The sequence below is a fragment of the Homarus americanus genome, unplaced genomic scaffold (genome assembly GCF_018991925.1).
Source record: "Homarus americanus isolate GMGI-L3 unplaced genomic scaffold, GMGI_Hamer_2.0 scaffold31037, whole genome shotgun sequence".
NCBI lineage: Eukaryota > Metazoa > Arthropoda > Malacostraca > Decapoda > Nephropidae > Homarus > Homarus americanus.
Window position 1 is genome coordinate 18633117 of NW_024722227.1, and position 22385 is coordinate 18655501.

General features: G+C 41.3%; 1 protein-coding gene across 1 annotated transcript; it reads left to right on the forward strand.

Annotated features, from left to right (window-relative positions):
• The first annotated feature begins 840 nt into the window (after positions 1 to 840).
• Positions 841 to 13078, forward strand: LOC121862629. The gene is made up of 8 exons (XM_042360946.1): positions 841 to 1005; positions 3142 to 3259; positions 4308 to 5129; positions 7676 to 7789; positions 8522 to 8779; positions 9039 to 9284; positions 9528 to 9584; positions 13020 to 13078. The coding sequence occupies exons 1-8, from the start codon at positions 940 to 942 to the stop codon at positions 13076 to 13078; spliced, it is 1740 nt and encodes a 579-aa protein (XP_042216880.1). The 5' UTR covers positions 841 to 939.
• The last annotated feature ends 9307 nt before the right edge of the window (positions 13079 to 22385 follow it).

A 22385-nucleotide genomic window follows, 5' to 3' on the forward strand; every position in this document is an offset into this window, starting at 1 on the left:
TTACAGAATGGATATAGAATCATTGGAAAGAATTCAGAGGAGAATGACAAGACTAACCCCGGGCATTAGGAACCTTGAGTATAGAGACAGGTTAAAGCATCTTAATTTGCACTCCCTCGAGAGACGTAGAGCGAGGGGCGACCTGATAGAGATGTATAAGTGGAAGTCAGGGCTAAACAAAGGGGACATTACAAAGGTACTCAAACTATCCAACCAGGAGCAAACTCGTAACAATGGTTTTCAATTAGACAAATTTAGATTTAGGCGTGAAATAGGTAAACATTGGTTTGGAAACAGAGTAGTGGATGAATGGAACAAGTTACCAAATATCATCATTAACTCGAATACGCTGAATAGCTTCAAACATAGGTTGGATGCTTATATGAGCAATAGGGGTTGGGTGTAAACGGGACTGCCCAGTATGGGCCAATAGGCCCGCTGCAGTTTCCTCCATTCTTATGTTCTTATAAGGCTTCTAATGTGCCTTTGGGCTTAAATTGGTGTCATGTTATCTTTAATTCGTCTACAAAAATTCACAGGGGTTGGATAGGTAAAAAAAATAAAGAAATCTCCCCAACTAATCTGAATATTTGTACTTGTTTCATTTCAGAGGCTTAAAGCTGATATGGTAATGCTTCTTAGGTTAATATCTATAACTCTCTTATTTAAACACACACACACACACACATCAGCAACACGCCTCTGGTAGGTGGATGATTCAGTGTCCATGTTGCCCATAGATCACCCCCCTGCCCCTCCCCTCCAGCTGGCACATATGTACAGCTCGACAGTTGACTAGTGTGCAACAAATATAAAAGGAAGTACAGAGAGCGGTTGAAGCGCAGACAAGATTGCCGCCAACCAGTGTGCGTGTAACAGGAGCCGTCAGCGCAGTACCACAACACAACCATTCAAGAAAGGCACTTGTGGCCCTGCAACATGAAGCTGACCAAGTTATTGGTGGTGTGTGTAGCCATGATGGCCATCATTGTCGTCCAGGCCAAGGTACTGTACTGATGACGGTGTCTGGCCTTAAATTTTGTAACCTCACTAGAAATTCTCTTGTGGAAAAAACGAAAATATCACAACCTAACCAGCCTTTACTTTTACTTTTTAATCTCTTCGCTACTAATCATCTCGTTAGCCGCTTGGGCGGTCGGTTACGTCTCTGTTATGCACTGTTGGTAAGTATTGGGCATGTATGCCCCTTTAATGCACTGTTGGCAAGTACTGGGAATGCACAGTCCTCCTGAATGTAACTGAACCTACCCCGGTGCTTGTCCAGTCTGGTCATGAGAGAGCTCACACTAGGTGCCGTCACAACACTCTCTGGCAGAGTGTTCCAAGAGTTTACAATTCTCATTCTTAAAACGTTTGCCCTTACAGTTTCCTGAGCTTGTGGCTTCTTTAACCTTGAGTTGTGACCACTTGTGGGGCGGGCGTCCGCCAGCTCCAAGTATGGACACTCGACTGAGTAGTGCCCTCCGAGGTGTTACTACACTTCTATTAAGTCACCCCTTGCCGTCTGTAGTATAAGCTAGGCAATTGCAGACGTTCTAATCTCTCAGGGTAACTGTGGTGCCGTAGTGCAGGCACCAGTCTGGTGGCCCTCCTTTGGACATTTTCAATCAATTGACAGTCTCTAGCATATCTCGGAGACCAGACGGGGTGACAGTACTCCAGACAGGGAAGCACCTCACTCTTGAAGATATCATTCTAGACGGTCTAAATGTTTTAAACGACCTCCATTGTCAACATACACACCTAGGCCCTTTTCGCATTCGGTCTCTATTAATGCAGTTTCTTCGCCCCGTTGGGACATATGATACGCCCCCTTATCATTGGTACAACCCAGGTGCATCCTCTTACACTTCATGACATTGAATCTTAACAGCCATTTCTTCAACCACTCTTGAAGCTCACAGAAATCTTTCTGCAGTTTTTCGCAGTCTGTTTGGTTCTTAATTTCCTTAAATAGCTTGGCATCGTACGAAAACTCTTATATGGAGGAGTGTATAGCTTCTGGCATGTCCTTTATGAAACAAACAAACAACAATGGGCCCAATACACTGCCCTGTTGTACTCAGCTTGCGATGTTTCTTTTTCACAAAAGAAATTCTAGTTTGGGAAAAAATATAGGGGGGGGGGGAGAAGACGAAAAGTACAACACTGATCACTGATACTCTGTCTCACAGGTCAGACCTGAAGTACTTTTTGTTGAATGTGGCGCCGCTAAGCAAGAAAACTACTATCTGAGTCTTCAGTACTCGTGTGACTCCTGAACATCACTTGCTCATTTAAACATAAATATAGTGTTAGGACAGGCCAGGAATCCAATGCTCTGTTTGTTCATTTGAGGGATAACAAGCATTGCATTGACTGGGATAATGCCTCCTCAATATTACCTTGTAATTCAATTGACAGTAGGAACATTATAGAATCTAGTCTCATTAAACATACCGAAGCAGTCAACATGAATTTGAGTAATGGCATGTACAAACTGGACAATTTTGTAATTAAGAAGATTTGAAACCAGGTGAGAAGGTTGGGTCACCTTACCCTCTGACCTGACTACCGACTGCTGTGGTGCTTTTTTAAAGATTAGTAGGGTCATTACCTAATACCTGACCATTGTGGACCTGATCTCACCCTCCTCTGTATATATATATATACCTTGTTTTGTACTTCTCCTTAGTCTGTACTCACCCCTGAAGATGTGAATTACACGAAAGCGCTTGGGAACTTCGTGTTTTCTTTTTCCTTGTGGATATCAGCATATATATATATATATATATATATATATATATATATATATATATATATATATATATATATATATATATATATATATATATATATATATATATATATATATATATATATCGACATGCTAAAAACTGGCTGACCAGACGTACGTCTACACTTCACGACCCAAACCAGACTGTCTTGAAAACAAAGACGGCCTACAATGGCGCCACATCTTCATGATGTCACGTCTCACAGGCTCTCCTTATTGGTTTAGGCCTATAGAATTCATGCTCACAAGTCACTGCGATTGGCTCATGCTTGGCGGGAAATACTCGCTAACTCATGACAGTGTTACACTGTAATTGTGTTAATAATGGATTTTTTGGTCCTCAGAAAGAGAGAGGCGTTCTATGTAGCTCAACTGGAGGCAAGTGTCGCTCGCCGGGTGCCAAGTGCCTCAGAACATTGGGTCAAGATGACTGTGGTCGCGGAACCGTCTGTTGCCTTACAGGTAAAGTGGTGGTGCTAATTTCCCCCTTGAGCATTAAAACCCAGAATCACTGAAATGTAAGCTGAGTGTTATACTCACTACACCACCAGATATACTTGTCACACACCAGCAGCACAGTCGTATCCTTTGTAGATAACGTCACAGATCGCCTGACATTTGTTTACAGCCACTCATTACTCACGAGCAGCGTGATGTGTTTCCTTCATAGAGTGATCACACAGTGTCTCTCATGTTGTGTTGGGTGTAAGGACGAACAAGAGAAAGTCCCAAGGAACTAATTGTAATATTTCCCAACAAACAAAAAATAACAGATACGATGGACAACAGAAATACACCGGGCAAGTTAGACGTTGATTATACTTAAGGCTGTGTGAGTCTCTCTAATAAATTCCACCACAATGTATAATCCTCGGGAAGGTTATTCAGATATGTCCACTTAGAGTAATCTGAGAGAAAAAAATTATTTTAACCAATACCAACTGACCGAACGATCTTGTAGATAAATAACTTTTCACTGTGAGTGTTGATAAGCCCAGTTATTATCTTTTGTCTCGCATAGTTATGAACTGTGATGATAAGGTGTTGTAACTTCGCACAACCTTAACTTATGAGTGTTTTAACCAAGGCAGTAATTTTACCATGTCTCCTTCAATTACTGTACAGCTTACCCATCAATATCAAATTTCCAAATTTTTTACGCTTGATTGGTTGTTGTTGTTGTTGTTTTCATTGTGATATTTAACTTGTGAGAGAGAACATCACACCGTAAGTAAAGTAGCCATTCACTGCTGGGTGGACTGAGGGTGCCCCGGCCACAGCTGAGTGGACTGAGGATGCCCCAGTCACAGCTGGATGGACTGAGTTGGGATAGCGAAAGCGGTCGAGTATAGTACCAGCCTCTAGTCTAGTGTCTAGTATAAAGGGTGTCAAGGCTATAGGACCTAATTTCAATCTACAACTACAATTATCATGAGTATCGGACGCATAATATATACTATGTGGATTATTCTCATATTATCCCAAGTATTAACAACGTTTGTGTCGGCAGGTCAAAGACAACTGAACACCGAAAACAACGTCCCACTAGCATCACGCGAGAAAAAGAATAACCCAGAGAAGGAGAAGAAATCGCAGTCAAGTCAAGTCAGGAAAAAACATAATGAAGACGATGACAAGAAGAATCGACGTCAACTCGGGAAAATTGCCAAGCCTGCACAAAAGAAACGCCGCAAAAACACTGATAACAAGAAACGGTGGAAAAGCATGAAAACTAAAAAGGAAAGTCAAGGGGGATTCAAGAAAACTAATGGGAAGAAATTTAGAAAAAATAAAAATAAACTCATTAAAAATGAAGCAGAAAAGAAACACAAAAACAAAATTGAGAAAGAAGATAGAGGGGGAGAAAAGGACCAAAAAGCCATCGAAGATAAAGTTAAGCGCAGGAAAATGAACGATAAAGGCAAGAACAAAACGAGGAAAAAATTTAAGACAAGGAATGGTGAGAATACCAAACCAAAGACCAGAATAAATGCTAAGGAAGATACAAATGAAAGAAAGAAGAATAAGGAAGATACAAATAAAAGAGAGAAAAATATGGGCGATGCAGATGACAGAAAAAAGAATAATAGCGACAAAAGTGAACAAATGAAGACCACAGAGGCCAGAATTGTTAAATCGGAAACAGCGGAGACGAAGAAATTCTGCAAAAAAGGAGAAGCCAATTGTCTGAAGGCAGGAGGCTTCTGTGACGACGGTAGCAAGTCCAACTCCCAAAAGTGCATCGATAATAAAGTGTACCCCCAAGAGAACAGTTGCGAACCCTGCAAATGTTGTATTCCTCCACCTCCTCCACTATATGGTCCTCCTCCAAGTGAGTATGAGTATAAAGAAAGTGAGAGTGTAGTGAGTATAAAGAAAGTGAGAGTGTAGTGACTATGAGGAAAGTGAGAGTATAGTGAGTATGAGGAAAGTGAGAGTGTAGTGAGTATGAGGAAAGTGAGAGTGTGCTAAGTATGAGGAAAGTGAAAGTATAGTGAGTATGATGAAAGTGAGTGTAGTGACTATGAGGAAAGTGAGAGTATAGTGAGTATAAAGAAAGTGAGAGTGTAGTGAGTATAAAGAAAGTGAGTGCAGTGACTATGAGGAAAGTGAGAGTATAGTGAGTATAAAGAAAGTGAGAGTGTAGTGACTATGAGGAAAATGAGAGTGCAGTGAGTATGAGGAAAGTGAGAGTGTAGTGAGTATGAGGAAAGTGAGAGTGTAGTAAGTATGAGGAAAGTGAGAGTATAGTGAGTATGAGGAAAGTGAGAGTGTAGTGAGTATGAGGAAAGTGAGAGTGTAGTGAGTATGAGGAAAGTGAGAGTGTAGTGAGTATGAGGAAAGTGAGAGTGTGCTAAGTATGAGGAAAGTGAAAGTATAGTGAGTATGATGAACGTGAGAGTGTAGTGACTATGAGGAAAGTGAGAGTATAGTGAGTATGAGGAAAGTGAGAGTGTAGTGAGTATGAGGAAAGTGAGAGTGTGCTAAGCATGAGGAAAGTGAAAGTATAGTGAGTATAAAGAAAGTGAGAATGTAGTGACTATGAGGAAAGTGAGAGTATAGTGAGTATAAAGAAAGTGAGAGTGTAGTGACTATGAGGAAAATGAGAGTGTAGTGAGTATGAGGAAAGTGAGAGTGTAGTGAGTATGAAGAAAGTGAGAGTGTAGTAAGTATGAGGAAAGTGAGTGTAGTGACTATGAGGAAAGTGAGAGTATAGTGAGTATAAAGAAAGTGAGAGTGTAGTGACTATGAGGAAAATGAGAGTGTAGTGAGTATGAGGAAAGTGAGAGTGTATTGAGTATGAAGAAAATGAGAGTGTAGTGACTATGAGGAAAGTGAGAGTATAGTGAGTATGAGGAAAGTGAGAGTGTAGTGAGTATGAGGAAAGTGAGAGTGTGCTAAGTATGAGGAAAGTGAAAGTATAGTGAGTATGATGAACGTGAGAGTGTAGTGACTATGAGGAAAGTGAGAGTATAGTGAGTATGAGGAAAGTGAGAGTGTAGTGAGTATGAGGAAAGTGAGAGTGTGCTAAGTATGAGGAAAGTGAAAGTATAGTGAGTATAAAGAAAGTGAGTGTAGTGACTATGAGGAAAGTGAGAGTATAGTGAGTATAAAGAAAGTGAGAGTGTAGTGACTAAGAGGAAAATGAGAGTGTAGTGAGTATGAGGAAAGTGAGAGTGTAGTGAGTGTGAAGAAAGTGAGAGTGTAGTAAGTATGAGGAAAGTGAGTGTAGTGACTATGAGGAAAGTGAGAGTATAGTGAGTATAAAGAAATTGAGAGTGTAGTGACTATGAGGAAAATGAGAGTGTAGTGAGTATGAGGAAAGTGAGAGTGTAGTGGGTATGAGGAAAGTTAGAGTGTAGTAAGTATGAGGAAAGTGAGAGTGTAGTGACTATGAGGAAAGTGAGAGTATAGTGAGTATGAGGAAAGTGAGAGTGTAGTGAGTATGAGGAAAGTGAGAGTGTAGTAAGTATGAGGAAAGTGAGAGTATAGTGAGTATGAGGAAAGTGAGAATGTAGTGAGTATGAGGAAAGTGAGAGTGTAGTGAGTATGAGGAAAGTGAGAGTGTAGTGACTATGAGGAAAGTGAGAGTATAGTGAGCATGAGGAAAGTGAGAGTGTAGTGAGTATGAGGAAAGTGAGAGTGTATTAGTATGAGGAAAGTGAGAGTATAGTGAGTATGAGGAAAGTGAGAGTGCAGTGAGTATGAGGAAAGTAAGAGTGTAATGAGTATGAGGAAAGTGAGAGTGTAGTGAGTATAAGGAAAGTGAGAATCGGTCACTCCACAGTCCTGCTCAGTGTGACGAATCATACCAACACATACGTTTAGGACTCTGCCTGGTAAAATATGCATGTAAGGTGGAGGAAAAATAGACAACACCTTTTCAAACAGATATAAAAAATTTGCCATTATTATCATAAATCATACACCAGACACGACAAAATACGTTAAAAATGTTGTCATGTAGTTATTTCTCGCAAGCTTTGATGTAAACGTTATGTGTCTATGAGTCAACGAAAGCTTACATATGTATTCATGTATGCCAATATATAAGTATGAAGGCATGCAGGACTAGTTTATATTTGTGAATCGATTTCCAAACAACAGTTCAAGGCTTGACCTGGAGACAGAGAGAGAAAAGTAGATATACACTAGTGAGAAAGGGTGGAATTAGGTTGTAAAATAAATAGAGAAAGAGAGAGCAACATGAGCGTAGAGATATGTCTGTATATCTGTTGTCCGCGGTGTGAATCAATTATTGCCATGGAAAATAACACTGGTGGGGTACACTGTATCACCCTTATGTAGGAAATAGAGAGAGAGAGTACAACGTATCACCCTTACGTAGGAAATAACATTGATATGTCACCCTTACAGAGAAGTGCAAAGGCAAGTGCAGGAAGGGCAAGTGTACCACAAAGGAAAAATGCAAAGGCAAGTGGAAGTCAGAAGGATGCAGCGGTGGTGAGACCTGCGGGTGTTGTAAGAAGGGTGAGTAGTGCATCTTTACTGTGTACTTAAGTATTCGCCGATGAACTGTTCTATGTTTGTTAGTATTCAGGACGAAGACTCTACATTCGCACGCTCTATCAAGCTCTTCATCTGCTTCTTTGAACCTACTTTGTGTTATGGAGGGAGGATTAGTGGCTTAACCTCACACAAATTTAGCGTTATTTTTTTTTTTTTTTTAATATAACATCCTGAACTGCCCAACACTCGTCCGGTGTTTTCTCGAGGAACATAACATATCGAAGTACAATATGAAGGGATATTTAGAGAGTTGTATCTCCATTAAGTTCTAATTGGTTATAACTTTTGGTGTTGTGTTGTGTTGTTGTTGGCGGTCACCTCAAAACACGGAAAGATTACAGTCTATTTTTCCAATCGATTTATCATATAAATTACAATATTCACTCAAAGCGTGTTCATGTGTGTGTGTGTGTGTGTGTGTGTGTGTGTGTGTGTGTGTGTGTGTGTGCGTGTGTTGTTACTCACTTCACACCCAATTTAATGATGTACTTAATCTCAACAGCAACCAGTAAAGTGTTGCTTATATTCATTTACCCTGTTTTAACTCATCATCTTAGTGACGCGTTTCTTTCATAATAATAATAATAATAATAATAATAATAATAATAATAATAATATAAAAGATGAAACAGGAACCATTACAGATTTTAAGAAGCGGCATTAATCTCTCTCTCTCTCTCTCTCTCTCTCTAGCGAAAAAGAAATGCATACCCTTGGATGTGTGCAGAGACGAGGGTGGAGTGTGCAAAAAGCGCTGCAACAAGAAGAAGGAGATGGAAGTCCCGTATGGCTGTAAGGGGAAGAAATGTATGTGCTGTGTGCCCAAGGGCTGTGAGACCAAGGGCAAGTGTAAGCAAATGGGCGGGAAGTGCACCAAGGAGAAGGATTGCTGGGCTGGTCAATACGTCACGAAGGGCTGTAAGAAAGACTGCGTTTGCTGCCTCGAGGACGGTGAGTCTATCTGAGTTTTGGTGCAAACGACAAGTAGTAACGTCTCCTCCTTGAGTGGTCTACAGGGTGTAATATTATCTCTGAGTGGTCATCAGGGTGTAATATTATCTCTGAGTGGTCTACAGAGTGTAATATTTTCTGAGTGGTCTACAGGGTGTAATATTATCTTTGAGTGGTCTACAGGGTGTAATATTATCTCTGAAACGCTGAACGACTCTTTGAAATCTGTGTAAGTGGATTTGTGGTGTGTCTCCTACAGCTCTCTGCAAGGCGAATCCCATTTGCGAAAAGTACCATGGGAAGTGTCAGGAGGTGTGCTCAGGCGAACACCGAGTGATCCGAAGAGGTTGTATGACGGATAACTGCAAATGCTGTGCTCCGAAATGCAAGCTGTCCTACGAATGTGAAAATGCGGGCGGCTACTGCGTCGAGAACGAGCATGACTGTCATTATGGCTACATCTATGGGAAGTGCTTGGGCAAAAAGTGCTTCTGCTGTCGACCAAGTAAGTGGCTGAAAGATCATTGTTAATGCAAAGCAAATTTAGGAGTCAGTTTAAAAAATCGCAGGTTAGGGGGGGGGGGATCATTATTTTTCTCTTTACTTAATACAGTTATTATATAATTTATAAATCCCTCCCCTCCGATTTCTGTAGGGGAGACTGTAAGATTAAGATCAGTTTGTTTATACCACTCAATTGTTTATATTTTCATCTTATTTACTTACTTTTGTTTCTTTTATTTTTCAGAGAAGACAACTACCACCTCAACTACCACCACATCCACAACTACAACCACAACAACTACCACAACTACAACCACGACTACCACCACAACCACAAGTACAACCACAACTACGACAACAACTACGACAACAACCACTACTACTACTACTACCACCACTACTACATCTACTACTACTACTACTACATCTACTACTACTACTACCACTACTACATCTACTACTACTACTACTACTACATCTACTACTACTTCCACTACTACATCTACTACTACTACTACCACCACTACTACATCTACCACTACTACTACATCTACTACTACAACTACTACATCTACTACTACTACTACCACTACCACTACTACATCTACCACTACTACTACATCTACTACTACAACTACTACATCTACTACTACTACTACCACCACTACTACATCTACCACTACTACTACATCTACTACTACAACTACTACATCTACTACTACTACTACCACTACTACATCTACTACTACTACTACTACATCTACTACTACCACTACCACTACTACATCTACTACTACTACTTCTACTACATCTACTACTACTACTACCACTACTACATCTACTACATCTACTACTACGACTACTACTACCACCACTACTACATCTACTACTACTACTACTACATCTACTACTACTACCACTACTACATCTACTACTACTACTACTACTACTACTACTACATCTACTACTACTACACTACTACATCTACTACTACTACTACTACTACTACTACTACTACTACTACCACCACTACTACATCTACTACTACCACCACTACTACTACTACTACTACCACCACTACTACATCTACTACTACCACCACTACTACTACTACTACCACCACCACTACTACTACTACTACCACCACCACTACATCTACTACTACCACTGCTACTACTTCCACTACTACTACCACTACTACATCTACTACTACAACTACTACTACTACATCCACAACAACAACCAGTACAACGACGACAACTGCAACAACTACTACTACGACAACTACATCCTCAACAACCACTACAACAACCACAACAACCACAATCAGGCCGTAGTCACTTAAACAACTACACTTGGCTAGCATAATTATTCACCAAAACAAACATAAACTGATTCCAACCACAATTTTTAAAACACTCGACCACCACTATACCAAGCATAACTATCAATACTAAACCAACCACAACTACTAACCACAATTATTAAAACACCCAACCACCACTTTCCCAAGCATAACTGTCAGTACTAAACCAACCACAACTACTAACCACAATTATTAAAACACTCAACCACCACTATACCAAGCATAACTATCAGTACTAAACCAACCACAACTCCTAACCATGCATGGAGTAATTACAATGACAATGAAATGGATTACAATTACGATTTACTTTAAATATGTTCAATTACAGTTGGTAAATAAATGTACTTTAATACACTTACTTTGACATGTATTTGATTGGAAATATTGTTATGTTCGTAACCCAAAGAACTCCACCCACACCCCAAGAGAGAGAGAGAGAGAGAGAGAGAGAGAGAGAGAGAGAGAGAGAGAGAGAGAGAGAGAGAGAGAGAGAGAATCATAATAATTACCCCCTCACACTTTTGCTTTAAATAAATGCACTGCAGCAAATAAAAAATATAACCACCTCTTTTATTTTCCCATCTTTAAAAAACACACTGTATAATAATGAAGACAAACCTGAGAAACAAAAATAAATGACGATGAAAAAACGAGGGGAAAAAGAAAACAAATGAAACCATGATATCAGATAATGAATAGGAAGAAAACTGAGAGAAAAACTACATAACTGTCACGACCCTAGTAGATCGTTACATAAACACAAATCACTTGAGTCTTTCAAATATATCAGTATTTATTATTATATTCTTAATCCCAAGTTCTCCCAACAAAGGTCAAGTTAACAGGTCAAAACCTAAACAAGTCAATAAAAATATGAGCATTTATTAACTTATTCCCACCACCACATATGTACATAGAATAAAATAAATAACAATAATAATATGACAAGATGTTTGGAAGTGGCTGAGTAAGGACTGAAGGTCCAACAAGATAACACAAAATCAATATCAAGCAAAACAAATCTCAATAGTCAAATGCCAACTCCCAAAACATGAGAGAGGGTATACTACTTAACTTAAGACAGCTGTGCCCTGACTGACTACTGAGTACTGACTACCAGCCGCCACCGACGACACCTCTCTACCGCCAAATACTGACGTAACTTTGTAGTGGATTCCTCCCCTACAAACGCTGTTTGTCGCTGACTAGCCGACCCTCTCGAATTCTCCAGCAGCGCCTCGTGTCTAGGTCAGCAACCAGCGCCGCCTTACATGACTGAGGTCAACTATTAAGCTACGCCTACCTCCGCTATATATGACCTCACCTGGCCGTCATCGACCTCTTTCTACTTACCGCCACCAGCAAGCAACATCTCTCAAAAAGCTCCACACTACACGCTCCCTCAGAAAGCTCCTCGCCCTACAGGAACTCTGAGCAAGCTTCGCCCGACCTAGTATCTCTTTAACACTGTGCTGTGCAACAATACATATACGGGAAACACACTGTGACTTTCTATTCTACATCAACCCTGAGTGTTGGATATATTACATGTACGTACGTTGTGAGACCAAATAAGAGACCCTGACAACCTGCCACAACAGTACGCTACAATTGGTGACCCTGGAGCCGTGAACACCACACTCCTTTCTGCTGCCTTACTCCTGGAGCTGAGAAGATCGTCCTGCCTTAGACGCCTCCCCCAGCCCCCAGCATAGTGTATCTACCCCCATCGCCCCCACACACCGTTTTTTTTCCCTCAGGTACTCCCTGCTACTGTCCTGCACCCTGCTGCTGTCGTGGACCCTGCTGCTGTCGTGGATCCTGCTGCTGCCATGCACCCTGCTGCTGTCATGGACCCTCTTCCTGAAGCAGACCCTGCTCCTGACCCAGACTCACACACCCCAGCAGGCGCATCTGAGGACTCTGTACCTGCCGCGAGGGAAGCACAACATTCATCGCCTCCACAACCCTCCTTCTCCCTCTCTTCTCCCACAGATCTCGTGTGTCTAGACAGCGTTGTCTCCCCTAGCGGCCGGCTCATCCACGCCCTCGCCGTTTTGCCTCACATGTGCCATGCAACCCTGCAGACAACAAATCTCCTGCACCGCCTGGAGGGAAGGGGAAGTATTATAGTGGATTCCTCCCCTACAAACGCTGTTTGTAGCTGACCAGCCAACCCTCTCGAATTCTCCAGCCGCACCTCGTGTCTAGGTCAGCAACCAGCGCCGCCTTACAGGACTGAGTTCAATATTAAGCTACGCCTACCTCTGCTATATAAGACCTCACCTGGCCGTCATCGACCTCTTTCTACTTACCGCCACCAGCAAGCAACATCTCTCAACAGCTCCACACCACACGCTCCCTCAGAGCGCTCCTCGCCTTACAGGAACTCTGAGCAAGCTTCGCCCGACCTAGTATCTCTTTAGCACTGTGCTGTGCAACAATATATATACGGGAAACACACTGTGACTTTCTATTCTACCTCAATCCTGAGTGTTGGATATATTACATGTACGTACGTTGTGATGCCAAATAAGAGACCCTGACAACCTGCCACAACAGTACGCTACAACTTATCCTGATTGGCCAAAACATAAACTATATATAAATTACCCTACTGATATTAATTCCAACTAATCTAATCTATATACAAACCTAATATAATAAATACACAATGTAAAAAACAAAGTAAATACTTAAATGATAAATCATTCAGTGTGGACGAGTAATGCGTTAACTGCTCGAGCTAACCACACACCATCTGATCTAACGTATTTCATACCACGAAAAGAAGCTTATGGCGGACACCCGTAACATTCCCCTCCTTATCAAAAAAGTTTCCAAACAAAAGGAGAAAATTTATACATCAGGGGACAGGGTGTCTGCCAAAGATTGTCTTTCCTTCAATATGATTCACTTCTATATTGAAGGGCAGCAGTGCTAAAGCCCACCTACGTAATCTTGGATTTTTATTTCTCACCCTCTGTACAAATTATAAAGGATTATGATCTGTTTACTCCTCTACGGTATATGGTGAACCCTCAACATACACAGCAATTTTTTCTAAAGCCAACAAACGTCCCAAAGCCTCCTTTTCTTTCGTGTCATTACCATGCTGATGTGGTTTTAGTTTCACACTGTGAAAGGAAACTGGGTGCAGTATACCTTTTTCAAGCTGTAGCAACACAGCACCCACACCAACATCACAGTTATCAACTTGAATCACAAAAGGCTTATCAAAATCTGTCACTTTTAACACTGGACTTGAGGTTAACAGGTATTTAAGGGTCTCAAATGCAACCTGACATGCTTTTGTCCATAAATGCCTTCTTTTTGGGCTGACTAAGTCTGTCAAAGGAGCCGACACTTGTGCAAAGTTCTTACAACATCTTCGGTAGAATCCTACCATACCGAGGAACCTACACAGAGCTTTTCGATCTGCAGGAGGCGGAAGTCACTGTAGACCCTCTATCTTTGCATTGACTGGAGCCACCCTCCCTTGGCCCATCACATGGCCAAGGTAGGTGAGGGTTGCATGGCCAAACTCACTTTTAGCCAGGTTGACAGTGAAGTTGTACTCCGAAAGGCAGACGAGAAGGGCACGAAGTCGCTCCGTGTGTTCCTCCTAAGTAACTGCTGTCACTAGCAGGTCATCCAGGTAGCGACAGACACCAGGAAGCCCAGACTTCACTATATTCATAGCCCTCTGGAATGTCCCAGGGGCACTGCGAAGCCCAAAGGGAAGGACTTTGTACTGCCAAAGCCCACCAGGAATGACGAAGACTGTAATTTTCTTGGATTCCTCCGTCAGCCTCACTTGATAATACCCCTTCATCAGGTCGAGCTTCGTGACGAACTTTGCCCGCCCGATGCTGTCAAGAATGTCGTCTATACGAGGAAGAGGGCAGGAGTCAGCCTTGGTCACATCATTTACCAGTCTGTAGTCTGTACACATGCGGAAGGAGCCGTCGGGTTTTGGCCCCAGCACGCATGGTGACGCTCAGTCACTGTCGCTTTGGTTCGACGAGTTCGTATTGAAGCCAATAGTCCAGTTGCTCCCCCAGAATCTTCCTCTTGACATCTTCAACCTGTAGCTGTGAAAGAGGTGAAACTTTAGAAGGGGGATCATCTAAAATCTGTGTATTGTTAAAATTAACTGAAACCTCCCCCAGGAAATCTTGCTCTTTTCCTATGGCTCCTGGTTCTCCACAACACACACACAATCGCTTCCCTGGAGTAGTAGAGCTTCCGCCTATTCACATGCCAGTCTTCCCCATCAGGTACCGAGGGTGGTCTAAATTTCCTCATCAGGAGGCCAGAGTCCAAATAGTAACAAACAGGCAAGTCATCAGCTTCCTCCTTAATTACAGCACTGTTACTCAACTCCAACAACTCTAAATCACTTTCCTGGTCAAAAATTAATATTTTCCTATTTATGGGTACTTGTTTTATAGGGTTAAATCAACGCTAGATGAGAGTGAGTTGTCAAATACGTCACCAGTGACTTCAGGGGGAATATCGCCGCTGGCGCCACTGGCTTCCGTCAAATACGACTCTGTCATTAACAGAATTGTCTGGCGACACATATATGTCCCGAATACCAAAGTCATTTAGATCACAAACTGTACCACTTGTGTCAGCTACAATAGGAACAGGGTCAACACGAGTATTCTGCTCTTCTCTAAGCGACCTACATTTAGTACCAACACAGGCAGGGAATAAACCAGGATACTGATCTTCAAGCAATTTAGTATTATTTTCCATCGTAGAAGTCATGGTCACTACTGGATCCGGGACAACACGAGTACCAGCAATGTCATTAGCTAGCAAGAAGGTAACACCAGATACAGGGAGAGAGTCTTGGACACCAATAGTAACCCACTGAAAAACCATGTTGCTTCTCAAGAACATCCTACGTACAGGAACAGTGACTATACACCACCGACACCCTTCAATAACACATGCTCACTATTATAGGCACTTTCCACACAAGGAAAAGCACCTTTCACCACAATACTTTGGTTAACAGCGGTGTCTCGCAAAATCAGAACAAGGTGCCGAACATCACTGGACTCATCACTCGAGACAGTCCCATCAAACATAAAGGGCTCAAGTAAATCTTTCTTTTGAGCAAGAACTAGCTGACTTAGGGTCTAACTTCTCCAGCTGCACGAATGAGAGAACAGACTCTTCCTTTTTCTTCTTGAGCTTAGGGCAATTAGCAATAACGTGACCTATCTGTTTACAGTAGAAAAGATCGGACTCTAAACCTCGGATATTTTTGTTCTGAGCCACTCCGGACATTTAGCCTACATGAAACAGATGCCTTTGCATCTTCAAACTTATCCTGGTTACCTCCCTTGTCCTTAGTTACATGACTTTGAAACCCAACATTCTTATGGGTCATCGCATAACTGTCTGCCAGAGCTGCTGCTCGTTGCACTTCTGTAACCACTCTCTCTTCCAAATATAACTGAATGTCTCGTGGGAGGGCCCTCTTAAATTGCTCTAAAATTATCAGCTCAATCAACTCTTCATAAGCTTACCCCACTACTTTTTATCCACCATCCAAGCATCTTACAAAGACGGTGCATAAATTCAATATATGACTGTGACTCTAGTTTCCTTTCATTCCTAAATTTCACCCTGCATTGTTCCGGAATCAACTCATAAACCTTCAAAATAGCTCCTTAGCCTCTTCACAACTTTCACATTTTACAGCCGATGACAAAAAGACTGACCTAGCTGCACCTTTAAACACAGTCTGAATCATTGCCACCCAGGATGTTTCAGGCCACTTGAATGAGTTACCTACCTTCTCGAACTGCTGGAAAAAATCTTCTGGGTCATCCTCGTCAAACTGAGGTACTAGTCGCAAATGTTTAGTGATGTCAAATACTGACTGATCACGGTCCTGAACACTGTCATTGTTGCTAGTCCTTGACACTCCTACTTTACCTTGCACCTCAAGGGTTTTTCGTTTTTCTCCTCCATGGCTAACTCATCTGCTTTCATGGCTAACTCATGTTCTTTCATGGCTAAGTCATGTTCATGCTCTTTCTCTTCCATGGCTAACTCATCTGCTCTCTCCTTGTCTCTTTCCTCATGTAACCTGAACTCATGTTTACGCTTTTTCTCCTCCATGACAAGCTCATGTTGCATCTCCAGCTTACATAATTCTAAACATTCCCAGTGTCCACACTAGTTCCAGTGTCAACTACACGTAACTGAAGGGCTTCTTCCGAAATAATTTCTTCTCGCACCAACTCTGTAAGCACAGCGTTTTGTATTGCTGACTTACGCTGACCCTTTTGGACGTAAATTTCATAATAGCTAGTAATGTTAATCCAGTTTGTTTTACGTAACTGATCGGGGCAAGGGGTCTCTAGTGAGGGATCATTAACGAATATTTCCATGGAAAACATGATGACTGACCAAATCAAATGACATGTCACTAGGTTACACACAAAATCGCAGTAGCAAAACAGATCACTAGACTAATATCAGTCACAGTCATAATGCGTTACAAAGCAATGTCATATAATGATGGTGTTGGTTTCCAATCTATAACTTCACAAATTACCCTTAGGATCCCTGGTCAGGCCTCCCATTATTTATGTCACGACCCTAGGGTAGATCGTTACATAAACACAAATCACTTAAGTCTTTCAAATATATCAGTATATATTATTATATTCTTAATCCCAAGTTCTCCCAACAAAGGTCAAGTTAATAGGTCAAAACCTAAACAAGTCAATAAGAATATGAACACTTATTAACTGATTCCCACCACCACATATGTACTATCCTGCACAAAAGTCGTGTCCACTACCCAGCCACAGTGAGGTTTCGAATAGCCTTGAGTCTGAAGTTTCGAAACAGCTGGGGGAAATGCTATGGTTGGCCAACAGATGTCGCCCACTGCAGTGTATGTGTGGGGTGGGGGAGAATGGGGGAATGGAGGAGGTGGGGGCTGGATGAGAGGCAGGTTTATTTATTATTTGTACCACCATAATTTCAAGTTGCCTTTTTAACTACATTTTGTCTTGCAGTTGTTTCTTTATGGTTACGAATTCATGGAACAGGTGCAGTGCCCTGGGTGCTTATTGCCGCTCAGGTCACAATGATACTTTAAAGAATGGAATATATTAAAGATAAAAGTGAAATATGCAAGGATCAGGGTGAAGGGCCTTGGTCAGCTAGTTTTACTCAGAGACCACGTCACAATTTTGTTGTTATTCCGACAAAGAGATTATGGTAATATTTATTTATATTCCACCCATCCTTTGCTTAATAAATGTTTGTGATATTATGCAATATTATATAATTATATACTTATGTTAAAAAGAGTGGAGTGAAAAAGTTATCAGTATTATAAAATAGTATTCAGACTTAATCTAGGTGACTGTCCCAATTCTTTCAAGTTCCAGTGTTTTAACACCCCACCACAATATGCAAGCTTCATATATTTTGGAGTGTGCTCAGTTACCGTTAATATTGTGTGCTGAACATCATGAGCATTTCAATGATGGTAGCAATTGTAACTAAATAATTATATTGAGTTGTAAGACAACACATTCCAGGACGTGTCATACAGATCATTGTATACCACACAATACATAATTTATGGCTGTTAAGTTACTTTGTTATGAATTTTCATGCTATATAGTTTAAGACATCATTAAGGACATGGATTTAAGATAACACTGTAGGTGAGTTAATATATATTAATTGTATTTACAAACAATACTAAAATCCAAACAATACACCAATACACACATCTTAGTATTTGGTCCAGCCACCCATTGCATTCAGAACTTCAACAAGGCGATTAGGGATGGAGTCGACCAGCTTCAGGCACACCCCTGGTCGTCGACGTATACTCTCCCACACGTCGTAAGCCTCTATTGCTGCACAGGTTCGCTGCTCCCCAATATCCCAATCACGTTTCATCATGGCCCAAATATGTTCAATCGGATTAATATCACATCCTAGTGTTGGCCAGTCGATGACCTCAATTTCAGGGTGATCCTGGAGGTAGTCCTTCACTATGGTGCTGGTATGAATGGGACTGTTGTCATGAACATGCCTGATAGTGTGGGGGGCTGGAACTGCCATAGCCCGGACAGTAGGAATTAGCACTTGCTCCAGGATGTCTACATACTGCTCACCAGTGAAACGGCCATTGATCTTGACCAGTTCACCTGGCCCATGTGCCCACATCCACCCCCAGAATGACACTGACACCCTACCACTCACTGGGCGATGTTGAATGTGTTTTTCATGGTAGCGTGTGTTGGGTGGCTGCCAGCACTGCCTTGCTTCGGCTCCCACTGACCTGAACACCGTTTCACAGGGAAATATAATGGTTCTCCATTATTCTTCTCTGAGTGGAAGGTGTTCCAATGCAAAGCCGAGTGGACACTCCTTGTGAGTAGGTGTTAGCCACCCTTTGTGAGCTGGAATATGGCAGTTGATCCAGGCTTCATGAAGTCGGCGTCTAGTCGTCATGTATGGCAGTTGAGGCCCAGATTTCTTGTATGCTCCACTGATGTTCACATTGGATATGCTGTTGGAGCTGCCACGATCATGGCATCCATCTTTGCCGACGTTACTTATGGCCTCCCGCTTCGAGGTTTCGTCTCCACTGAGCCCTCTTCCTCCCACCGGCGGATCCACCTCCTAATCGTCTTGGTGCTCCTCCCCACTTTGAGAGCAATGTTCGGCAGAGTTGCCCCGGCTCTCCACATCCTGATTATTTGGCCTCTCTCAGCAATCACTGCCGATGAATTTGCTCTTCCTGCAGGCAATTCTGAAATGGGAGAGTAATATTATGTTATGGTAATTGATGCAGGCTTTTATATACTAGAGTAAATTAATGGTATTAATAACACCTAGGTTAAGTATTATTACTCTGACATAACGTTTTGGTAAATCTTTTAGGATCAACTGCCCAAGAAACCCTTCCTATTTCATGTATTCATAGTGAACTGCAAGTGGATCCCCCCCCCCAAACCTCCTCCACCACCCCTGCGACTGTAGAGTGAACATTCGCCGATAATCATCATCATCATCAAGATTTAGTTTAACCACACCACTGACACCCATTTGATTCTCTCCTAGGGCTGGCCAGAGGGATTAGTTAACATATATTTGTGTTTCTATAATTTAGTGTTATATTGTTTGGAGGAGATTACAGTATTTCAAAAAGGTCAAAACTGAACTTAGGGAAAATTTTGGGGTCTCTACTAAAATATCTTACATTGTAGGGTTAGTGAAGCACATTGTTCGATACCGATTATAAATAGGGCATTCAATGAGAATATGTTGGACTGTTATTGTGTTCGGCAGTTGGAGCATACAGGTGGGGCTCCATTAGGGGAAGGCGTGAGTTGGCCATGCGTCAATCACGTATGTCCAATTCCTAGACGATTCAGAATAGTTTCGTGATGTCAAGAGGATTGTTTTGATGGTGATGAAGGATAAACTGATGATTTGATCATTTTTAACTTATGACTTGTTGGTTCATTTTCCCAAGACTTTTGCCAACCGAAAAATGCTTATGCGTATAGAAGATTTTCAACTCAATATCACATATTCTTTCACCTCTACAAATATCTGCTGCCACTCATGGGACACCCTGCAATAGTATAGGTACGACATGAGCTATGACAAATTAATGTGACTTACCTGTTGGTGAGATCGATGGTAGGAATGAGACCTCTGCATGTTTCAGTGTTCGATATCACCTCCTTCCCCTGGTGTGGGTGGCGCCAACCTTGGTAACAACTTGTATATTCTCCATGACTACCATTACTGGTAGTCATGGAGAATTAATTACTGGTGTGCCCATCATTCGCACCGTCGTTGCCATGAACGGCAGAGATATGGTCGTTGTAGTGCTTTTATTTACCCGTTACACATCTCTCACCATGCTTAATAATATCAATTATCTTCATGACATTCTTATTGTTATCAGTGATTGCAGAATTCACGATGTTATGCTCCACCTACACACAGCCTGTTACTAGACTAACCCCCACCTCCTCCATTCCCCCCCACACACACACTACAGTGGGTGACATCTGTTGGCCGACCATAGCATTTCCTCCAGCTGTTTCGAAACTTCAGACTCAAGGCTATTCGAAACCTCACTGGGGCTGGGTAGGGGACACGATTTTTGTGCACGATAGTACAGTCGGAAACCATAATCTCTAGCCCACCTGGGTCGGTGCTGGAGGTTAGTACAGTGTCCCTTCTGGACGGGGGCCCACTCTAACTATCACTAGGCAACACATGCACGAACACACACAGTCATAGTATGGCTGTATAGATGACATTATGTATAAGTAATGTATATGGCATTTTATACTCTGCATTATCTTCATTATATGTGAACACGACGAAAAATTACCATAGGTTGTAGTTACGAAATTATGAATGGAAATAAACACTTCCAAACCACCCAGTGAATCTACACAATGTTAACAGCGCTTGTGTGTGTGTGTGCCAGACCACGATGCTTCCACCACACCCCATCTATATCTTTTATTTTCCCTTCATTCACATATCTATATGAAAAATCGTGTTTAATTTAACTACATATTTCAAAAACCTTAAATTACATGTGGATGAGTCACTCCTCATTTGACACACTTATAGTGTAATACTTTTACCATCCCACCTGGGCACATGGAGGCCCACGGTAACTCTCACGGGGCAACATACGCACGAACACACAAGTTATGATATGAACCCTTCCAGGCTTCACTATCATTATCATTAGCGTGCTCTGTATCTTGTTAACTAGTCATAGTATCAATATATGGAGGAAAATATATATTAATATACTGTAATATTGTATTTTATTGCAAACCGTAATAAATCTTGTTTAACCATTGGACGTGAGGGAAAGCACCACACAATGGAGTTACGAAATGAAGAACCGAAGCAAATAGAAATGACCGACCTGACATCGTGTGTAGGGGGGGCCTGCCATATCAGTGTGGACACGGTTGCTCAAAGGGTATATATATATATATATATATATATATATATATATATATATATATATATCACTAAATAGTGAAAACTACCCACTAAGTCTTAGTCGGTAGCCCCATTGCCATTTAAGACTAAATAGCAATGATGTATATAATTTAACATAAGTATCCATATTTTATTAATGCTTTTTAACGTTAGTTTGCACAATTGTATTATAGTGCGACCACCTTTGATGGATGAGATATAAAATGATAATTTTCTGTTAAAAGAAAATAAATAATCACACAGCTAGCCTTAAGGTTTGAGAATGAATACGGTGGTAGTTAGTATAAAAATATTCTAAATTTATCGGATTTATTGTTTGTTCCTCTCATATTTTTTGAAAATGAAAAACTTGATCCATTTTTATAATGTATTTTTTTTTAAGGAAAAACTGCCAACGCCGCCGAGATTTAATGTGCAAAGTCTCCAATTATGTAGTACAAAGAAGAAAATAAATATCCACACCACAGCTACAAACATTTCAGTGAGTGTATGAAGAAAATAAATAATCATATAGCTAGCCTTAAGGTTTGAGAATGAATGGGGTGGTGGTAAGTATAAAAATCTTCTAAATTTATCGGATTTATTGTTTGTTCTCCTATTGTTTTTTAAAATGAAAAACTTGAGCAGAGAGAGGTACGGGGGGTACCATTTTTGGGAAAATATTTTCGTCGTAAAATATCTGTA

Coding starts and splice junctions, on each gene's coding strand:
- LOC121862629 (XM_042360946.1), top strand. CDS start 940: ATGAAGCTGACCAAGTTATTGGTGGTGTGTGTAGCCATGATGGCCATC. Junction 3,260..4,307: donor AACCGTCTGTTGCCTTACAG/GTAAAGTGGTGG, acceptor TTGTGTCGGCAG/GTCAAAGACAACTGAACACC. Junction 8,780..9,038: donor CGTTTGCTGCCTCGAGGACG/GTGAGTCTATCT, acceptor TGTCTCCTACAG/CTCTCTGCAAGGCGAATCCC.